The sequence below is a fragment of the Phalacrocorax carbo genome, chromosome 2 (genome assembly GCF_963921805.1).
Source record: "Phalacrocorax carbo chromosome 2, bPhaCar2.1, whole genome shotgun sequence".
Lineage (NCBI taxonomy): Eukaryota > Metazoa > Chordata > Aves > Suliformes > Phalacrocoracidae > Phalacrocorax > Phalacrocorax carbo.
The window spans coordinates 121,235,014-121,250,745 of record NC_087514.1 but is presented as its reverse complement, the minus strand read 5'-3'; the positions used below and the strand labels follow the sequence as shown (position 1 = coordinate 121,250,745).

The 15,732-nt window shown below is 44.5% G+C and overlaps 1 protein-coding gene across 1 annotated transcript in view; it reads left to right on the top strand.

The window, feature by feature from the left end:
• The window catches only part of SH3BP5 (SH3 domain binding protein 5), a 53,954-nt gene that overhangs the window by 34,113 nt on the left and 4,109 nt on the right, over window positions 1-15,732 (top strand). The window contains exons 5-7 of the mRNA XM_064444146.1: window positions 7,396-7,526; window positions 11,869-11,911; window positions 13,897-14,116. Coding sequence (XP_064300216.1) covers window positions 7,396-7,526; window positions 11,869-11,911; window positions 13,897-14,116 — 394 coding nt within the window. The remainder of the gene's footprint in view (window positions 1-7,395; window positions 7,527-11,868; window positions 11,912-13,896; window positions 14,117-15,732) is intronic.

Below are 15,732 nucleotides of genomic sequence, written 5' to 3'. Positions count from 1 at the left end.
AAGAACCAAAAATCAAAATTAAAAACCTTTGTTCTGTCAGAGTTCCCTTAACATGCCAGTGAAGCTGAACTTTGCTATCCCAAATGTGCTAGCGTGCTGTACAATGTTTCTATTGTCTTGCAGTCCTCAATGCAGTAGCTCTGTTCTGTTGCAGAAGATTCTCACTTATAAGAAAGCCTCTATTTCAGTGTGACTTGTAAAAAAACAGCTGCCTGATGAAGAAACAGGGAACAAAAAGGACATTGGCTCTGTAGGAGAGAGATGGAAAACCTGGTATATATTAAAAAAGAGAAAACAAACTCCAGGATATTGTTTGTGTTACTCTCCCTGTTGGCTTTAGGTATTTTCAGGTCTGCTAACCTCTGCATGTTTCTGAAGGGAGCCCTACCTTTGCAGTGTGTGTGTATCAGGACACCAGCAGCTGTCACTTTCCCTAGTTATCCTTGTTCAGTATGAGCGAAGTCCAGAAATACGTACACAATTTTTGATTCTCGGAGTAGATGGGTGAGAAAACTGGGAGCATCTAATGGAGTTGCTTAGAGTCGACTGCTAAACTGTTCAGATCTAGTGGGGGGTGGTAGCAACCACATATCAGCTGCCTCTCTCTAGCTGACATAATGAAAATTTGTGTTGGGGCAGGTGAGGAAAGAAACACTAGCAATTTTGAGATTTCAGATGGATTCCTCTTTTCATTGGATATTTCAAGGGGATCCCTGTGTCCTTCTGCAACCCCTCCCTGACAGTCTGTGAGAGGAGTATACCCGAGGTGGGCAAACCCAGTGATTTAGAGCAGAAGATGGCTGCTGACAGTGTTTGGTGTCATGCTGGTGGTGTTGATATGTATCATCACTGAATGCAGAATATCTCCTTGTCAGAGGACTGATTCAAACCATACTGTCTCTGATGGTTACAGCTGAACAGTAAATAGGAACCTTAGGTTTATTTACTGCAGTTACAAAATCTCCTAGGCAAGGACTGGATTGTATAGAGCAGCTGATGGCTCCTTGAATGGAAAGTGTGTTACCCAACACTTCCTAGGGCTTAAAATAGTCTGGGTAAGCTCAGTTCCCAGAAAGCACCTATCTGCACCTTTCCAGGGAGCAGCAGATTTTGAAAAAGTTACATGGAAGTTTGTCTTGTGATTTTCTTTGGCCATACTGGAGGTCTTGAGGCTAGGGCAAGAGCCAAGAAGGGTGAAAATGCTGTTGGAAGTCCTGACTGAATAGACCCAACATTAGTTTGTTTGGAGGGCTTAACTGAGTTTTATTTTATAACTTCTTTAGGAGCAGAGTGAATACTTCCATGGTTTCAGTGCATGCAATTGGTGAAGCACTTAGTGTTCAGTGAGGTAAACAGAATAATTGGGGTCTCGAGGAGCAGAGAACATCAACATTCCCCACCAAGCTATGAACGAAAACAGGCTGGAGGATGAGATCTACTAGAACAAAAGTTCTGCTTGACTGCCGCAGTGTTGCTGTTAATCATTTGTTAACTATTAAGTAGATTAGAAATTACTAATGGAAAAAACTGTTTCTGAGGGTTAAGAAGTAGAATTCCTCTACTTCCACATACAAAATCACTCTTGGAGAAAGTTTTTTGCACTCTAGTTGTTTGGATTTGCTAGGTTTTTTTGCGTGTATTTATAAAGGACAGTTGTACTGGGCAGAGAATAATCTTGCACTGAGCCTTGTACAGCAATGAATCAAGTGCAGAAAAGCACCTCTGTGCCAAATGTTAGAAGTGGGCTATTAATTAATTTGTTTCTCTATTGATAGAAATGTCAGTCAAGGGTAAAGTGTGTTTATTTGCTCTTCTTAGGCAGAGGTGGCAGGCTATATTGAATTAATCTGAAGTTGGAACAAAACCTGAGCCCTGTAGCAGCTTGGTAGCTGACAACCAATGCAAACAGGGAGCATAAAGGAAAAGGGCAGGCAAGAGAACAAATGAGACACTTATTGTTTTATACAGGCATGTATGGAAATACTCCCAGGTTACTTTTGCACTTGGCCCAATGGATGTGGGCAAAGACTTGGGTTCCAGTGTACCAAACAGGAAATGCTGTTTGCAGACCCTCACTGGGAGGAAATGGAGATAAGGGTTGCATGTTGTAATTGCTTTTTGATTTCTTCGTAGACTGAAAAGCTATTAACACTACTTTTAATGTGTCAGACTAACAGGTTACTGTAAACAAGGCTTTTGTAGCCACCGATATAGAAAATCATATAATTAAACCGGTGAGAAATGGGAGAGCTACTGAAATTTTCCTTATCCTTGGTGGGCTGGAAGCATAACATGTGGAAGATGTTTTTATTCGCAGAGCAGGCAGGACCAGCATGAATAGGTACAGGGAGTACAGGCTGTCACTCAGCAATTTTTTTTCACCTTGCAGTTTGAGCTGTGTTTCCAAAGGAAGCTGGGTGCCTAAATAGGAGCTGGATGCCTGCCTGCCTGTGAAGATGCAACTGATCCCTGTAAATGTCTGTGCTTGAGCGATGTGTTGACCACAGTGAAGCACAGGACTGTGATGCGAACCTGCAAGTCAGGCAGCTGCTTTACCCACTTCTACTCTTAACTTGATGTGTATTTTTGGGTAAATTCATGTGGGTTTTCTTTCTAGATGTCAATTCTCCACAGATCTAGTGTAATGACACTTAGGTTGGGATTTAGCTCATCAGTTTCAGGTGTCCCAGTTACTTGCCTAAACTTCCGTTATAGTCAGATGAGTAAGGTGATGGTGTCTGGAGAATAATTCACGTGACCAGAGGGGCAAGTTCATTGTAAGATGAATTCTCTGTTGATTATAATGACAGTGTAGTCACCTAGCTTGCATGTAGTCAGGTTTGATGAGCTCTTAAGCTGCCTGGAGAAGAAAAGTACTGTTCGCTGTTAGCCATTAGCTTACCACGTTCTTGGTAACTGCAGTTTGTCTTTAAAATTTGGAGAAAATGTTTTTGGGAAGTGGAAGTGTGTTGTCTACCTGCTAGTACCCTGAATTATAATGCTGCAGTTTGGGGTGCAGAGAGCAGGGCTATAAAAGGGCCAAAGGATGGAGAATTTTGGAGGAATGAAGAAGAGAAATCTTCACATTTACACTCCTCTTGAAAATCATTCGTATATGTGTACAGAAGGAAAGTGCTGACAGATATGTTACCTCAAGTTTGAGACAAGCTGGAGCAGAAAGGAAGATCCTATATTAATTTCAAGAGAAATTTCTAATTTCTAATTGTCGATGCAACCTGCAGTCTTAAAAAAGGTTCTGCTTTTACAGTCGTTCCTGAGATATGTTCAGTTCATAAATTCTGGCAGGGAGAAGAAATGTTTTGGCTCTTGATCATGAGACATTTTAAAAGGAAAGGGATGAGGGGAGAGTGAAGAGGGAGGAGACATGCTCCCTCTTGGTTTAATTTGGCTTGTGAAGCTCCCTTTGATATTATAGTGTGAAGTGCCATCTGTCAGTGTAAAATGCGTGGGTACTTTTGTGATGTAGGGAGAAGAGATACTTCCTGCAGATAGAAATACTTGGAGAAAAAGGGAGGGGAAAGAAAGGTCTGTGAGAGAAACAACAAAAATATCGACGTCCTTCCCTGCCGTAATGTCTGTCACTTCACCCTGGAAATGCAGGGGTTAAATGCAATCCCTTGTATTGTTGATTCTGTCCTCCTGGTTTACTGATCTTGCATTGTCTCTTACCTCTTATTTCTAATTCTTTGCCTAGAATAGGTATCAGTTTAATTTTTTGAGAAAGAAACAGTTGTCCAGAGTGATTAGATGGGCAGCTTTGCTTAATTTCCCTGATAAATTTTTCTTTTGCATCTGTTGTTATAACTGAAATTTTGCCTGGAGTCCATCTTTGACTTCAGATCATGCAAATCTTTTGGGGGCAACAAAGCTACTTGTACAGGCTTATTCACTAAAAATATATACTCTACACCAACTTTCCTTTCCCGGACATCTGAGTTGGAAATAGAGGGTAGGGAAGAAGAGAAGAGGAATTGATCGATACCTGTGTTGGGTGGGGTTTTTTGTTTGTTTGTTTTTGTTTTCCAATAATTTTATCTGGTAGTCTGTGCTACCTGAGAGAATGAATTCTGCCTGGAATAGGTGATCTAGTAATTAAGGACAGGTGTGGGCTACAGAAATGTCTAGTGAATGTATGGGCGTCCTAGAAGTTCACCCACTCTGGATGTTTTTGTGTAAGAGTACATCTCCTGCTCATGCCAATGGTTCGAATAGTAGGTACAATATAAGGGGGGAGAGCTGTGTCTTGAGCAGTCTTAGTTTGAAGAGGTATCATCCTCACTTTTATCTCTGCCTTTTTCTAAGTGATGCTGTTACATCTGTGATCACGTAGGAACATCAACAAGGCAAGGTTGGTGATAGAAGCACAGTGACTTTTATTAGGCAAAACAGCTTATTCAGTAGCTGTGACCAGAAACTTGTTTGTAAGTCCATATAAGACTGTTCTTCCCCAACCATATTATTAGGTCTGATAAGAAGTACTTCTTTCCCACACAAGCCTTGTCAGTGGTCTTCTAAGACCTTTTTAAAAGGTAAGGGGTTTCCCTAGCTGGTCTTACATTGAACCTCCCAGATGTAGAGGTGGCAGCATGGTTTGCAGTCTGTTTCTGTCCACCTGCCGTGATGGACAGCTGCTCTACTTAAAGCCCACTTTGCTTTTGTGGAGGGGTGGGTGATCTTTCTGTTTCTTCTTGTCTGAATGAAATGCTTAAACGCATCTTGGCATACAATGGATCTCCACAGAGATACCTTGCAGTCTTCCAGGTATTATCCACAGCCTTGGGCATGCAGCTTGAGCCACCGTCCCGGGGGAAGGGGATGGGCTGTCTCTGGCATCTCCACAGATTTGTGCAGGTAATGTGAGTGCGATGACAGAATGACCATAGGAGAACAAGGGAGTGGGGGGAGACGGTTTTCCTTACATCAGTCATTTCTCAAAAGGATGAAGTATACAGCGTTTTTATGTTTTGTTTTGTTTTTTTTTTTCTGGAAAGGGTGATGAACGTGGATATATATGGCTGACAGCAAATTCCGTGTTTTGTCAGATATTTTAAGGTGTTTACCATTTGTCATCCTCAAATCCCAGTTCTGCAGGGTTCAGCATTTCTGTGATGTTTGATATGAAAGATGTGCAAAATCAACACGATACTGGACACCTAACCTGCTTTACGACCCTGATGCTGGTAGTATTTACCATGTGGTTCATCCCAGATATCAAAGTTGATGCTAATTTTGCTCTAAGAATGGATGCGAGGGATTGACATTTAATTGACCGTTAGTATATTCCAGATGCTCCATGATTTTGTAGCTTCCAGCATTTTTAAATTGCAGTTACCTTGCCATGCTACAAGGAGGTGAACCAGCTTCTGTGCAGTCTTTGGAGACTGCATTTTAATTTAAGATGCTTCCATGCTAAAACCAGCCTTGTCTGACACATTTGACTGGGGAAAGTCATTGCATTAACCTAGCTTTCAAACAGTTGTTCAAGATAAGAGGCTGCAGCTTGTTTTCAGGACGCAGGGGAGAGCCTGTTATGAATCTGGTAGATTTTTTTTTTTTTTTGACCTTTCTTTGAAAGTGGATGCCTTATTTATATATAAATAGTTGAAGGGTGTTGGAGCTGAGTATATTATTTTATATATAATCAAAAGAGCCTTTGGAAACCTTTGTTTCTTGTAAAGTTCTGTAGCAACTTCTTTGTTTAATAATCAGTGGTGTGTGCAGATGAGTAAAACGTGGCCTGTAGTTGTGGCAGCAAGAGCTTCTAGTTGATGCTGATGCAGTTCAGCTTTGGTGTGTATCAGTTTCACGCTTCCATTTAGGCATCAGAAAGGACATGACAGTTTCCCTGAGAGGAGCAGCACTCCAAGCAAGTTGAAATCGACTGTCGTCTTTTCCCTGTTCAGTTCAGCCTGAAGGCTAGGAAGAAATTAGAAAGAAATTTGTTTCAAGAAATTAGAGCTTTGTGGGTGAGGTTACTTAAAATCAAGATATCTTGAATATTCTCCCTCTCTGGATCTGAGAGCCGAGGTACATGTTCTGGTGGTGGGAGCCAGTTGGAGCAAAATTGCTTGAAGTTGTGGAGTAGTTGGTTTCACAGTGGAGATGTTTCAAAATCCAGTACTGGATAAAATCAAGTCCTGCCATTTTTTTTTTTTTTTTGTACAGATACCTTCATAGCTGCAAGAGAGGGAGCCTGAGACTGTGTCTTCCCCTCATTGCCAGACCAATGGAGAGGTGTCACTACTTTTCTTAATTCAAACAAATCAGTTACCTCCTTATCTGTATTTTGACTGATAGTGCAATAAAGAAAACAAGTTTTCTGAGTTATGCCTCTGACATCTCAAATATGCACAACGAAAGTACCCTGGATAGAATTACTGGCAAAGCGTGACTAGGGGATACCAGCAGAGCATCTAATGGAGGGACATTTACTTTTCCTGTTGCTTTTGTAGACTCCTAATTGCTGCAAAATGCCATGGAACTGAGAATTTGTTTATAAAGCTTCGAATACCTGATTGCTTAAAGAATTTGCTAGTTTGTGTGCAGGCCTGCAGCCTGACTGGCTGGGGAAGGCCTGGGCTGGCCATGGAGAGTGGTGGCTGATGTGCTGGGCCTGGTACTGCTGCGTGTTAAACATCTGCCTGCCCAGATAGTGGGCTGGTCACCAGCATAGCTTCCCCTGTCTGTGTATTAGGGGTGTCAGCTCAGGGCTTGAACCCCTGTGCATTTTCGGTGTTGAAACCGTGATTTGAGGCTGGTCAGCTGTTTGAAAAGGTGACTTCCTGGCCTTCTGCAAACAGGCAGTCATTGGACACGCTGTTTTGTGGAGGCTGGTGATCCAGGCTGAACTGCATTTCAGTCCTACCACTGCTGTGGTTGATTTTCAGCCCTTTCCTGAGTGGTGGGAGTGCAGCCGAGGGCTGAGCAGCCTACTGCCTGCCTGCTGGGAAAGGCAGGCTCCCGTGAGAGAAGCAGGGGTAAAGAAACAGAAACAATGCTGTTCAATGTAACTGGGTGACTTCTGCTAGCGCTGCTCCATTCCTGAATATCTAACTCGGTTAAAAAATGGATGATCCTAAAATTTGAGGCTCTTCTGAACTTTACGTAAGAGATACTATGCAAGAAGCTGCAACAGCTCTGTGATAATTAAGAGTGTTTGCAAATCTGACATATTGCTGCTTCTTTCAGGAATGACTTAAGTAGATTCATTGAAAGTCATTTTTTCTATACCCTCACTTTCCTGACATGAGCTGATTGAAGAGATTATGAAGATGCTAATTAAAGATGTTAAAGATGTTTCAAGATGTTAATTAAAATGATAAGAAGTAGATCATCGTGTCTTGCCACTCAACCTGTTTTTTCCCCCTCTTTAAGGTAATGGAGGCAGAACAGACCAAAACGAGAAGTGAGTTGGTTCACAAGGAGACTGCAGCCAAATACAATGCTGCCATGGGAAGGATGAAACAACTGGAGAAGAAGCTGAAAAGAGCCATCAATAAATCAAAGTACGTTTTACATTTGGAGATTAATTTAGTGGCGAAATATGTTTGGGGGAGATAGTGATTCTGTGGGGTTCTTTTCAAACTTGTGGAAGTGTGTTGCCCTTTGTACCTCTCTCGCTTTGGTCTCCTGACTGCATGTACCAGCCTCACAGCACAGCTGGTACTGGTATTTGTCCTTGCATTTGTTGTCCTTCTGAGTGTCTTTTGAAGCATCTGACTTGATGGACTTGGTGAACTAAGTGGGATAAGAAATCTTTTCTGGGCATATTCTTGGTCTTGTTCTAGTGCATTGAACCCTTTGGTGGCATGTGACTTGAGAAACAGGCTCATGGGTTTTACGTAGATGGTGCCTACAGAGCTGCAGAGCTCTCTGAGTAGATGTTTCGCAGGTTAGGATTGTTTGCAGTTTAGTTCTTAGGAGAGCAACAAAGCAAGTGACAGAAACCTGAAAGGTGCGAGACTGCGTCAGTGTCGCATGCTGTACATCAGACTTGTTTACTTCCTATTGCTGCCATAGCAAAGCTGTGTGAGGGCTGTTCTTGGGGAGGGAAATGCACTTCAGAGAGCATAGCTAAGGAGCAAGTGTCATTAATAAATGTGTCCACATTTGATGTGTGGTTTTGCTCTGTTGCGGAGAAGTGAAACAGCTTTTTGCTCAAAACCTGTTTAAAATTTTGGCCCTGTTTACAACCAATTTTTAATCCTCTCTATATTTCACCAACATTTTCTTTATATTTCCAGACTGTAGCTTGTCTAAACAATCTGCTTTCTGTATTTAGCTTTTAATCCCTCCATCTAAAAATGACTTTTTGGTGAAATCAATCAACTAAAAATCTATTTTGATTGGTGTTTGCTCAATTCAAGAAAGGATTAGCACTTCTCAAGGAAGATTCAAGCATGTGTGCTGAAACAGCTTAGCAGTGTGGCTTTGTAGAATGAGCTGTATGGTGTTTTGTCTAGCACTGCACAGGGACTGTGAAAAAAATCATCAGATCACTAAATGACAGATTCTTCTGGATAAGAGCAGTATTTGAGAAGTGGTTTGGCTGCTAGGAGATGCTTCCTAACAATAAGATGTATACATAAAGACCCTGATAAGTTGTCAGCAGGGTCCTGCATACCTTTTCGTAACAATGATGATGCTGAGCCTGATGCCCCAGCTGCCTCTTGTGTGATTTGTCTTCTGAATCTTTGTTTCCTTGCTGAAAGTACCCTCATGAGAGTGTTGTCTTGTGTCATTCTCCTCAGGATAAGCTGATTTTCACTTGCGTAGAAGGATCCCAACATACTCCTTTGTCTTACAGCAGGGCTGACTGCAGCATAAACCACCTAGGTAGGGTGTTTTGGAGATCCTTTAACAAGGGGTGTACAGAAACACCAATTCTGACCTAGTGTTAAAGTGGAAGATGCCTGATGGCACAAACAGGCTGTCATACTACATAGGGATGTTGGAAAGGTCAGTCGTCTCTCAGCATTGCAGTTTTCATGTAAAGAAAAATTGCAACTGAGCTGAAAACACCAGTGCTGTCAAGTGGCTACATAAAACAGGGAAATGTAACTGGCTATTAGCTGCTTTTCAGGAAGGATTTAACACCAGCAAACTGCTCTGCGCTTCTCCCTGGGTGGTGCAAGAGGGTTGGCTGTAACGCCCTGGCATTTCAGGCCCATGTTGTCCATCCTCCCTCTCCACAAACTCATGGGAATGAGTTGCTCTTTTCCATGCAAAAAATTATCTGTATTTGCTCCTCACTTCAGTCTGGATTAAGATGCTTAAAGCATCTATTTGAAAGTAAGACTGGGACAGCCTGGAGGAAAGTAATTTAGATGATTTGCCATGTAGAGTTGATAAGCAGATGATTACTGGGGTTTTTTGTTTTGTTTTGCCTTTGCTTTTAATTTTTGTTTCTGGGTGTTTATTTGCTTGTAAGCTACAAATGTGCATATGGCTGCGTGTTCTTAACGGTCTTCTGGCTCAGTGCCTCTGAGCTGTAGGATAATGAACTTGCCAGTGTTATATGGTTTTTGGAAGTAACTTTCTGCTCTGGTGACTTGGGCAAAATGCCTTTCACTCTTCCTGTCATCTACTTAAAAAGCACTTTGCTTGCCTGTGCAATGTTATAGACTTAGACAAGTGATGATGTAGGACCCCGATTGCATCAGTGAACGATTCGCCAGCCCTGCTGCATCATGGACCAGGTTTCAATAGTTACAGGGTTGCAAATGTAAGAGAATGAAGTGACCCGAGGAGATGCGAGTCCCCTGCCAGTGCATTGCTTTCTGCTGGCATCAGATGCCCAGCTGCCTGTTAGTGATGAATGAGGAAGGGGGCTTATGTTTGAGCTGCTAAATGTTAGGCTGTTGGTATCCTTTTCCTGGCTTAGGCAGCATCTTTCTTGTCTGTTACCTATAAACATGCCTGCTTATAGGTGCATGTGTATGTATTTGTGTATACACACACGTGTACGTACACACACACACAGAATCACAGAATGGTAGGGGTTGGAAGAGACCTCTGGAGATCATCTTGTCCAACACCCCTGCTTGAGCAGGGGGCACAGGAATGCAACCAGGCAGGTTTTGAATATTTCCAGAAAAGGAAACGCCACAGCCTCTCTGGGCAGCCTGTGCCACTGCTCTGGCACCTGCACAGGGAAGGAGTTTTTCCTCATATTGAGATGGAACTTCCTGTGTTCCAACCTGTGCCCATTGCCCCTTGTCCTGTCGCTGGGCACCTCTGAAAAGAGTCTGGCTCCATCCTCTTGACACCTGCCCTTCAGATATTTATAAGCATTGATAAGATCCCCCCTCAGTCTTCTCTTCTTCAGGCTAAACATACATGTATATGTGTGTGTCTGTATATATGTTTTTCACACCACATAAATGCACACATGCTCATTTGCTGATAGAAAGGGGACTTTTCACCCAGGCTTGTGGAAGCTGATGGGAGGTTAGGATTCCAGCCTGGTTGTTCCCTCCCAGTTACCACCAGGGTAAGGAAGGGAAAGAATTAAGTCATTTGAGGTGAGTAGGTTTCACTGTTTTCCTTGCACATGTTTCTCTGCAACACCATTTTGTCGGTGTCTCTGCCCTTCCGTTGCTTTGGGGTACGGCTGTAGGAGTCAAGTGTTGGATCCATCCATTTTACCATCCCTGGCAGGTCCATCTGTGTAGGCTTTGGCAGGGTTATGTCCCAGCAAGGGAAGGCAGAGCTGCAGTTTGGCTGGATCAGCATCACTGGAAACATCAGACTTGGCTGTGCGTTCCTAGTGATGGTAGGGAGGTTAACTGAAAGCATAGAAGCTGCGAAATAACCTAGTCTCAGGGAAGTGCACGTCAGTTATTTTGTATATGACTGTGTAGTGAATTAAACCTTTCAAAGCGTATAGGACCAGAAAGCCAGTTTTACACTCCCGAGTTCTGGTCCACAGTCCAAAACGTAGCTGTAGCAGGACTTACAGCTCAGAAGAGGCCTGCTGTCAGGGTAGAATTATGATGAGAGTAGTTACCGTTCTGTTTCATATAAAACCGTATCTGATTATCTCTTCCACACATTCCAGGAGAGCTTCAGAGAGGTGAGGAAGGTAGTGAGCCTGGCTAAAAATCAGGGCTTTTTTTACTGCCCAGTGTTACGTCAGATGATATTGGCTTGTGGGCTTCAAAGTTTTGAAGCTGGAATGTGGTTTCTAGGCTTTGTACTGCACCTCTTGTGCTCCTGTTCTCCTGCAACCTCATAAGCAAGTTTTATTGTCTATAGTGGGAAACAGACCAGGTGTGGCACTGTCCTCTGTGTCCAAGCAAACTATTGGAGAGCAGTGCAGGGAGAGGGAAGCACCTCATGGGCCACTGGAGGGAAGTGCTGCGCCCTTGCCTGGGGTGCTCTGACCACCCTTCATCCCCTCTTCTGCGCTGAAAAACCTAAGAACTGCCCCTCGGCCCCCAACATCTGAACATGAGGAAGTCTAAGGTTCACCTTCTGTGGGGAATTTTCATGTGCTGTGGGCTCAAAAAGTAGATGGATACAGACAGGGTGCCTACGCCTGAAGCTGGATATCGTATTTAAATGTCTTGCAGAATCTAGGCCTGAAGGAATTCTGCCGTCAACTCCAAAAACTGGAATTTTGTGATTTGTGTTTAGGTCAAAAGACTCAGGAGAAATTGATATATTAGAGGGGAAAAGAAAGACATTGAGAGCACATGTAGGTGTTCTATCATCTAGATAGGAATCGCTTGGGATTACAGTGAAGCACAAAATAGCTACGTTAATGCTACGAAGAAAGCAACTCCCACTCCAGCACTCTGCATTCAGCCCAGTGATTGTAAACAATTGTTCTGTGTTTTTCCACAGACCTTATTTTGAACTCAAGGCGAAGTACTATGTCCAGCTAGAGGTACGTATGTAATTCAGATCCATCTGAAACTCTTTACTGCTTATGGTAAATACTGAAATTACATCTAAAGTGCTCTGACAACCGTGTTGTGTTTCTGTACAAAACCAATTCAATTCAAAACCTCTTCAGCAATCTGCTAAGCACATTTTAAAGATAAAAGACTGAGAGGCTTTGTTTCCTTGTGTGAAATAAGAGTGTTTGCACCCTACCATTTACTGCCAGAACCGAAAAAATACTGTTTGACCACCTCTACTTCTTGTAGTTTGAAGTCTCTGGGGTTTGTTTGGTGTGGTTTGTTTTGTGTGTGGGGTTTTGTTGTTTTTGTTTTTTTTTCCTCTCCCTATGTTTTATGCATCAGACTGTTTAACTGTGCTTGGGGTGCTCTTTTCTGTTCACTGGTTGGGTCAATTAACAGAACAAGTAACCTGCCTGCAGTACTCAGACATCCTGCAGATGTGAATTTCTGATTTTGGGTTTGGCAGAAGTGGAATTTTGGGTCTGGCTGGATAGGCTACCAGGGCTGCCTCTTTAATTTATTTATTTTTTCCTTTTTTTATCTCTGCACTACACTCTGTGTGGTGCAACGATGTCTGGCCAGTGCTTTGGCACAGCACACCCCTTGCAGGGCACACTGGCCCTGAGATGGGCATGGCAGTTGTGCATGGGATGATAATCCCTGCTGTCACAGCCCTTAGTCTTGGAGCTGCCAGGGGTGGGGGAGCAAAGTTGCCCTAAAAATTTAAATGGAAGAACCGCTCTCTTTCTATTTGACTGACTTTTGCTGCATGTTGCCCCCAAAAACTGCGAGCCTGGCTCCTCTGAGTTGAAGGGTTGTGGCTGGTGCTGTAGGTGTGTGGGATGCACACAGGGTCAAAGTGGAGCACATTGCCTTGCCCTGTTGGCCACAGGTGTGGGAAAGCTCCAGCAGGGAGTAGGTCAGCAGGAGCCTAGCTAGAAGATTCCCGTTCCTTGCCTGGGATGCAAGGTATGTCCCACACCTTTTTTGTGAGCTCTTCCCTGGGCTGCCCAATATGCAACAGCTGTTTGTAAGCCTCTGAGATTCTGGCATGCACCTTCTCCTTACTGGGATCCAGGCTGGGGCTGCCCTCTCCTCCTCTGGCTTGCCTGCCTGAGGAGCAGTGGTCAGCAGTTGCTGCTCCATGGAGCTGAATCCTCGCCGGTCCTGGGCTGGGTGCCAGCCCAATAATCCCTTCTGGCTAGAGGCATCTTTTGAGAAATCCCCTTTTCTCTGTGGGCAAAGGCTCATTGTTTGGGGGCCTGTTGTTTCTCTGTGACAGCTGCTCAGTGCCTTCCTGAAGCGGGGTGATTGTTTAAAACATAATACAAAAGACAGCACAGATTGCTTTTAATGTACAATATGAAACAGAGTTGAGACAGCTACAGATACACAAGCAGTGTTTTACCTTTGGGAGACAAGGTGTACAACAATTTTTTGCCCTTTCTATAAAACGGGGTTCGTGTCTGGGGACACAGAAACTGCTGTATTACAGCTGCCAGGGCTTGAGGCATGATGTTTTCTGGTTTGCAGGTTTAGTGACCAAGAAGTGATGGGCTTGATGCTCGGAGGAGAGTGAGACTCGGCCCCTTTAGGGACAACCCACAGCCCTGCTATGCCCTGCAGTCGGGCTGCCGGCAAACCCTTAGGGGTGGTTGTGGGATAAGGAGCAACGTACTGTTGCGAGCCGCATTAATGTTAATGAGAAATCCTGCGTGTCAACGGGGGCCACCCTGCTCTATGCTTAGTCAGGGGCTGCTACCACACCCCAGAGGCAGTCCCAGCCCCTGGCTCCCATGGTTTGCCTTGCTGCTGTTTCCTTCGCAAGTGGCACTCCCATCACCTAGATGACCAACCCTGGCTTCTGCTAGCTTGCCTGTACGGAGCCAAGTCACGTGGACACATAATGAACTGCATACTGCGCATTGTTCATAGTAAAAGCACATCTAATACCTGTCTTCCTTGTTAGCAACTGAAGAAAACAGTGGATGACCTGCAGGCAAAACTGGCTCTGGCAAAAGGAGAGTATAAGACTGCCTTGAAAAACCTGGAGATGATCTCGGATGAGATTCATGAGAGGAGACGATCCACTGCCATGGGGCCCCGAGGATGTGGTGTGGGTGCTGAAGGGAGCAATACCTCTGTGGAAGACCTGTCAGCGAGTAAACCAGAGTCAGACACTATCTCCAGTGAGTACAAAGTGCTCCTGTGCCTGGGAATATCCTGTGGGCGTCATAAGGAATGCTGAGATGAAGGTTGCTCTGTGTATTCTGCAGTTTGAAATTTGCTGGCTGTTGTGGGACTGTGGCTAACTTGTTATACTTCTTGTTATTACAGAAGTTGATTGTATTCTTTAATAGCCTGTTCTCAAGGGGAAGGGATATGAGTTAAGTGCATCAGCTGTTTCCTTAGCATCACTGTTGTTTTTTGTACAGTGCTGTATGGAAGGAACAAAATTGATGTACTTCAAACCATACTTCTAATTTTTAAGCCAGTGATGCTGCTGTCAGTGACTTGCCTGGGGTGTTTGCAAGCTGTTGCTGAGGCAGCAGTGCTGTTTGGAAACAGACCTTTTGGATCAAGAGCTTGTCTTGCAGTGCTGGGCCTGAGGCAGAGGGACTAAAGTTGTGGTCACAGTAGCACAGAAAGGCGTGACGCTCGCATAGGAGGGGTGTAAGGGTAAGCTCCTTTACACCGCAGGATCCTTTGCCAATATGTGATTTCAGCAGAGCATGTGTGCTGTAAATAAGGGAAGCGAAGAAGCAGCAATATGCTAATGCAGTGTACCAAGAGGCTCTGTATGAGAGGCATTTCCCTTAGGTGACCACCGAGCAAGCTCCAGGCCTAGGTAACCTCTGCTTTCTGGGGGCACATGGGGACCTTGCATTGCAAAGACTGGAACGGGCTGTTGTATTGTGAGTTTGTTTTTGTGAAAGCAGAGAGATTGACATTGCATGTGGCCTACTTTTTTCTCCCTCCTGGACACTACTTTTCCCCTTCTTGATGCAGAAAGTATTTTTCTTTTGATTACCCCACCCCGCCCAGTCCCACAAATCCTGGTTTAGTTTGTATCTTGGCTCCATTTCTGCAGGGAAAAGCCTACGTCAGGATTGCAGGAGTTCATAATTACACAAGCCCAGTGCCCAAAGGCTGAACGTGCAGTTCCCTCATAGACACTGGTGCATACTGGTGCCGAGGCCTCGTAGGTCCATGGTACAGCCTGTCTGTGCTGTAGGAGCTGGGAGGCAGCCCTAGTCTGGCCTCCATCCTCTGCAGTGGCAGGAGTTTTTGTGTGATGTGCTGGAGCTCTCTCGCTCAGTACTGTGCAGCGGGGACCTGAGTTGCCACAGCAAATGAGTGCAGTGCCTGGGCCAGCTGATGTAATGGGGTTTTGGTATGGCTGTGTATCTTCTGCCACCCTGAAGTCCCAAGGCTGAGCCTTCCTGAGTTAGGCAGGGATTGCCTCTTTGGATACCCACAAGTCCCCCCTCCTTGCACCTCCCAAGAGCCTTAGGTGTAACTGAGTTGAGGGTTTTCTAGTGCTGAAGGAGTTCAGGGGCCTGGTGTGTAGGGGGCAGAAAGAGCCAGGACAGCTAATTCAGAGCAACCAGTTGCTGGCCCTCCTGGCCACTGCTGAGGCTGAGGGCAAGGACTGGGAGCACGGGCTCATCCGTCTCTTTGAATTGCACCGTCTGACATGGCTGGAAGGACTCCAGGTTGCGCCTAGTGCCAATGCAGAACTGGATTATGACAGGGCAGGACTAGCATCCTGCCAGACATAATAACCAAAATAGCGTTGTCAGGT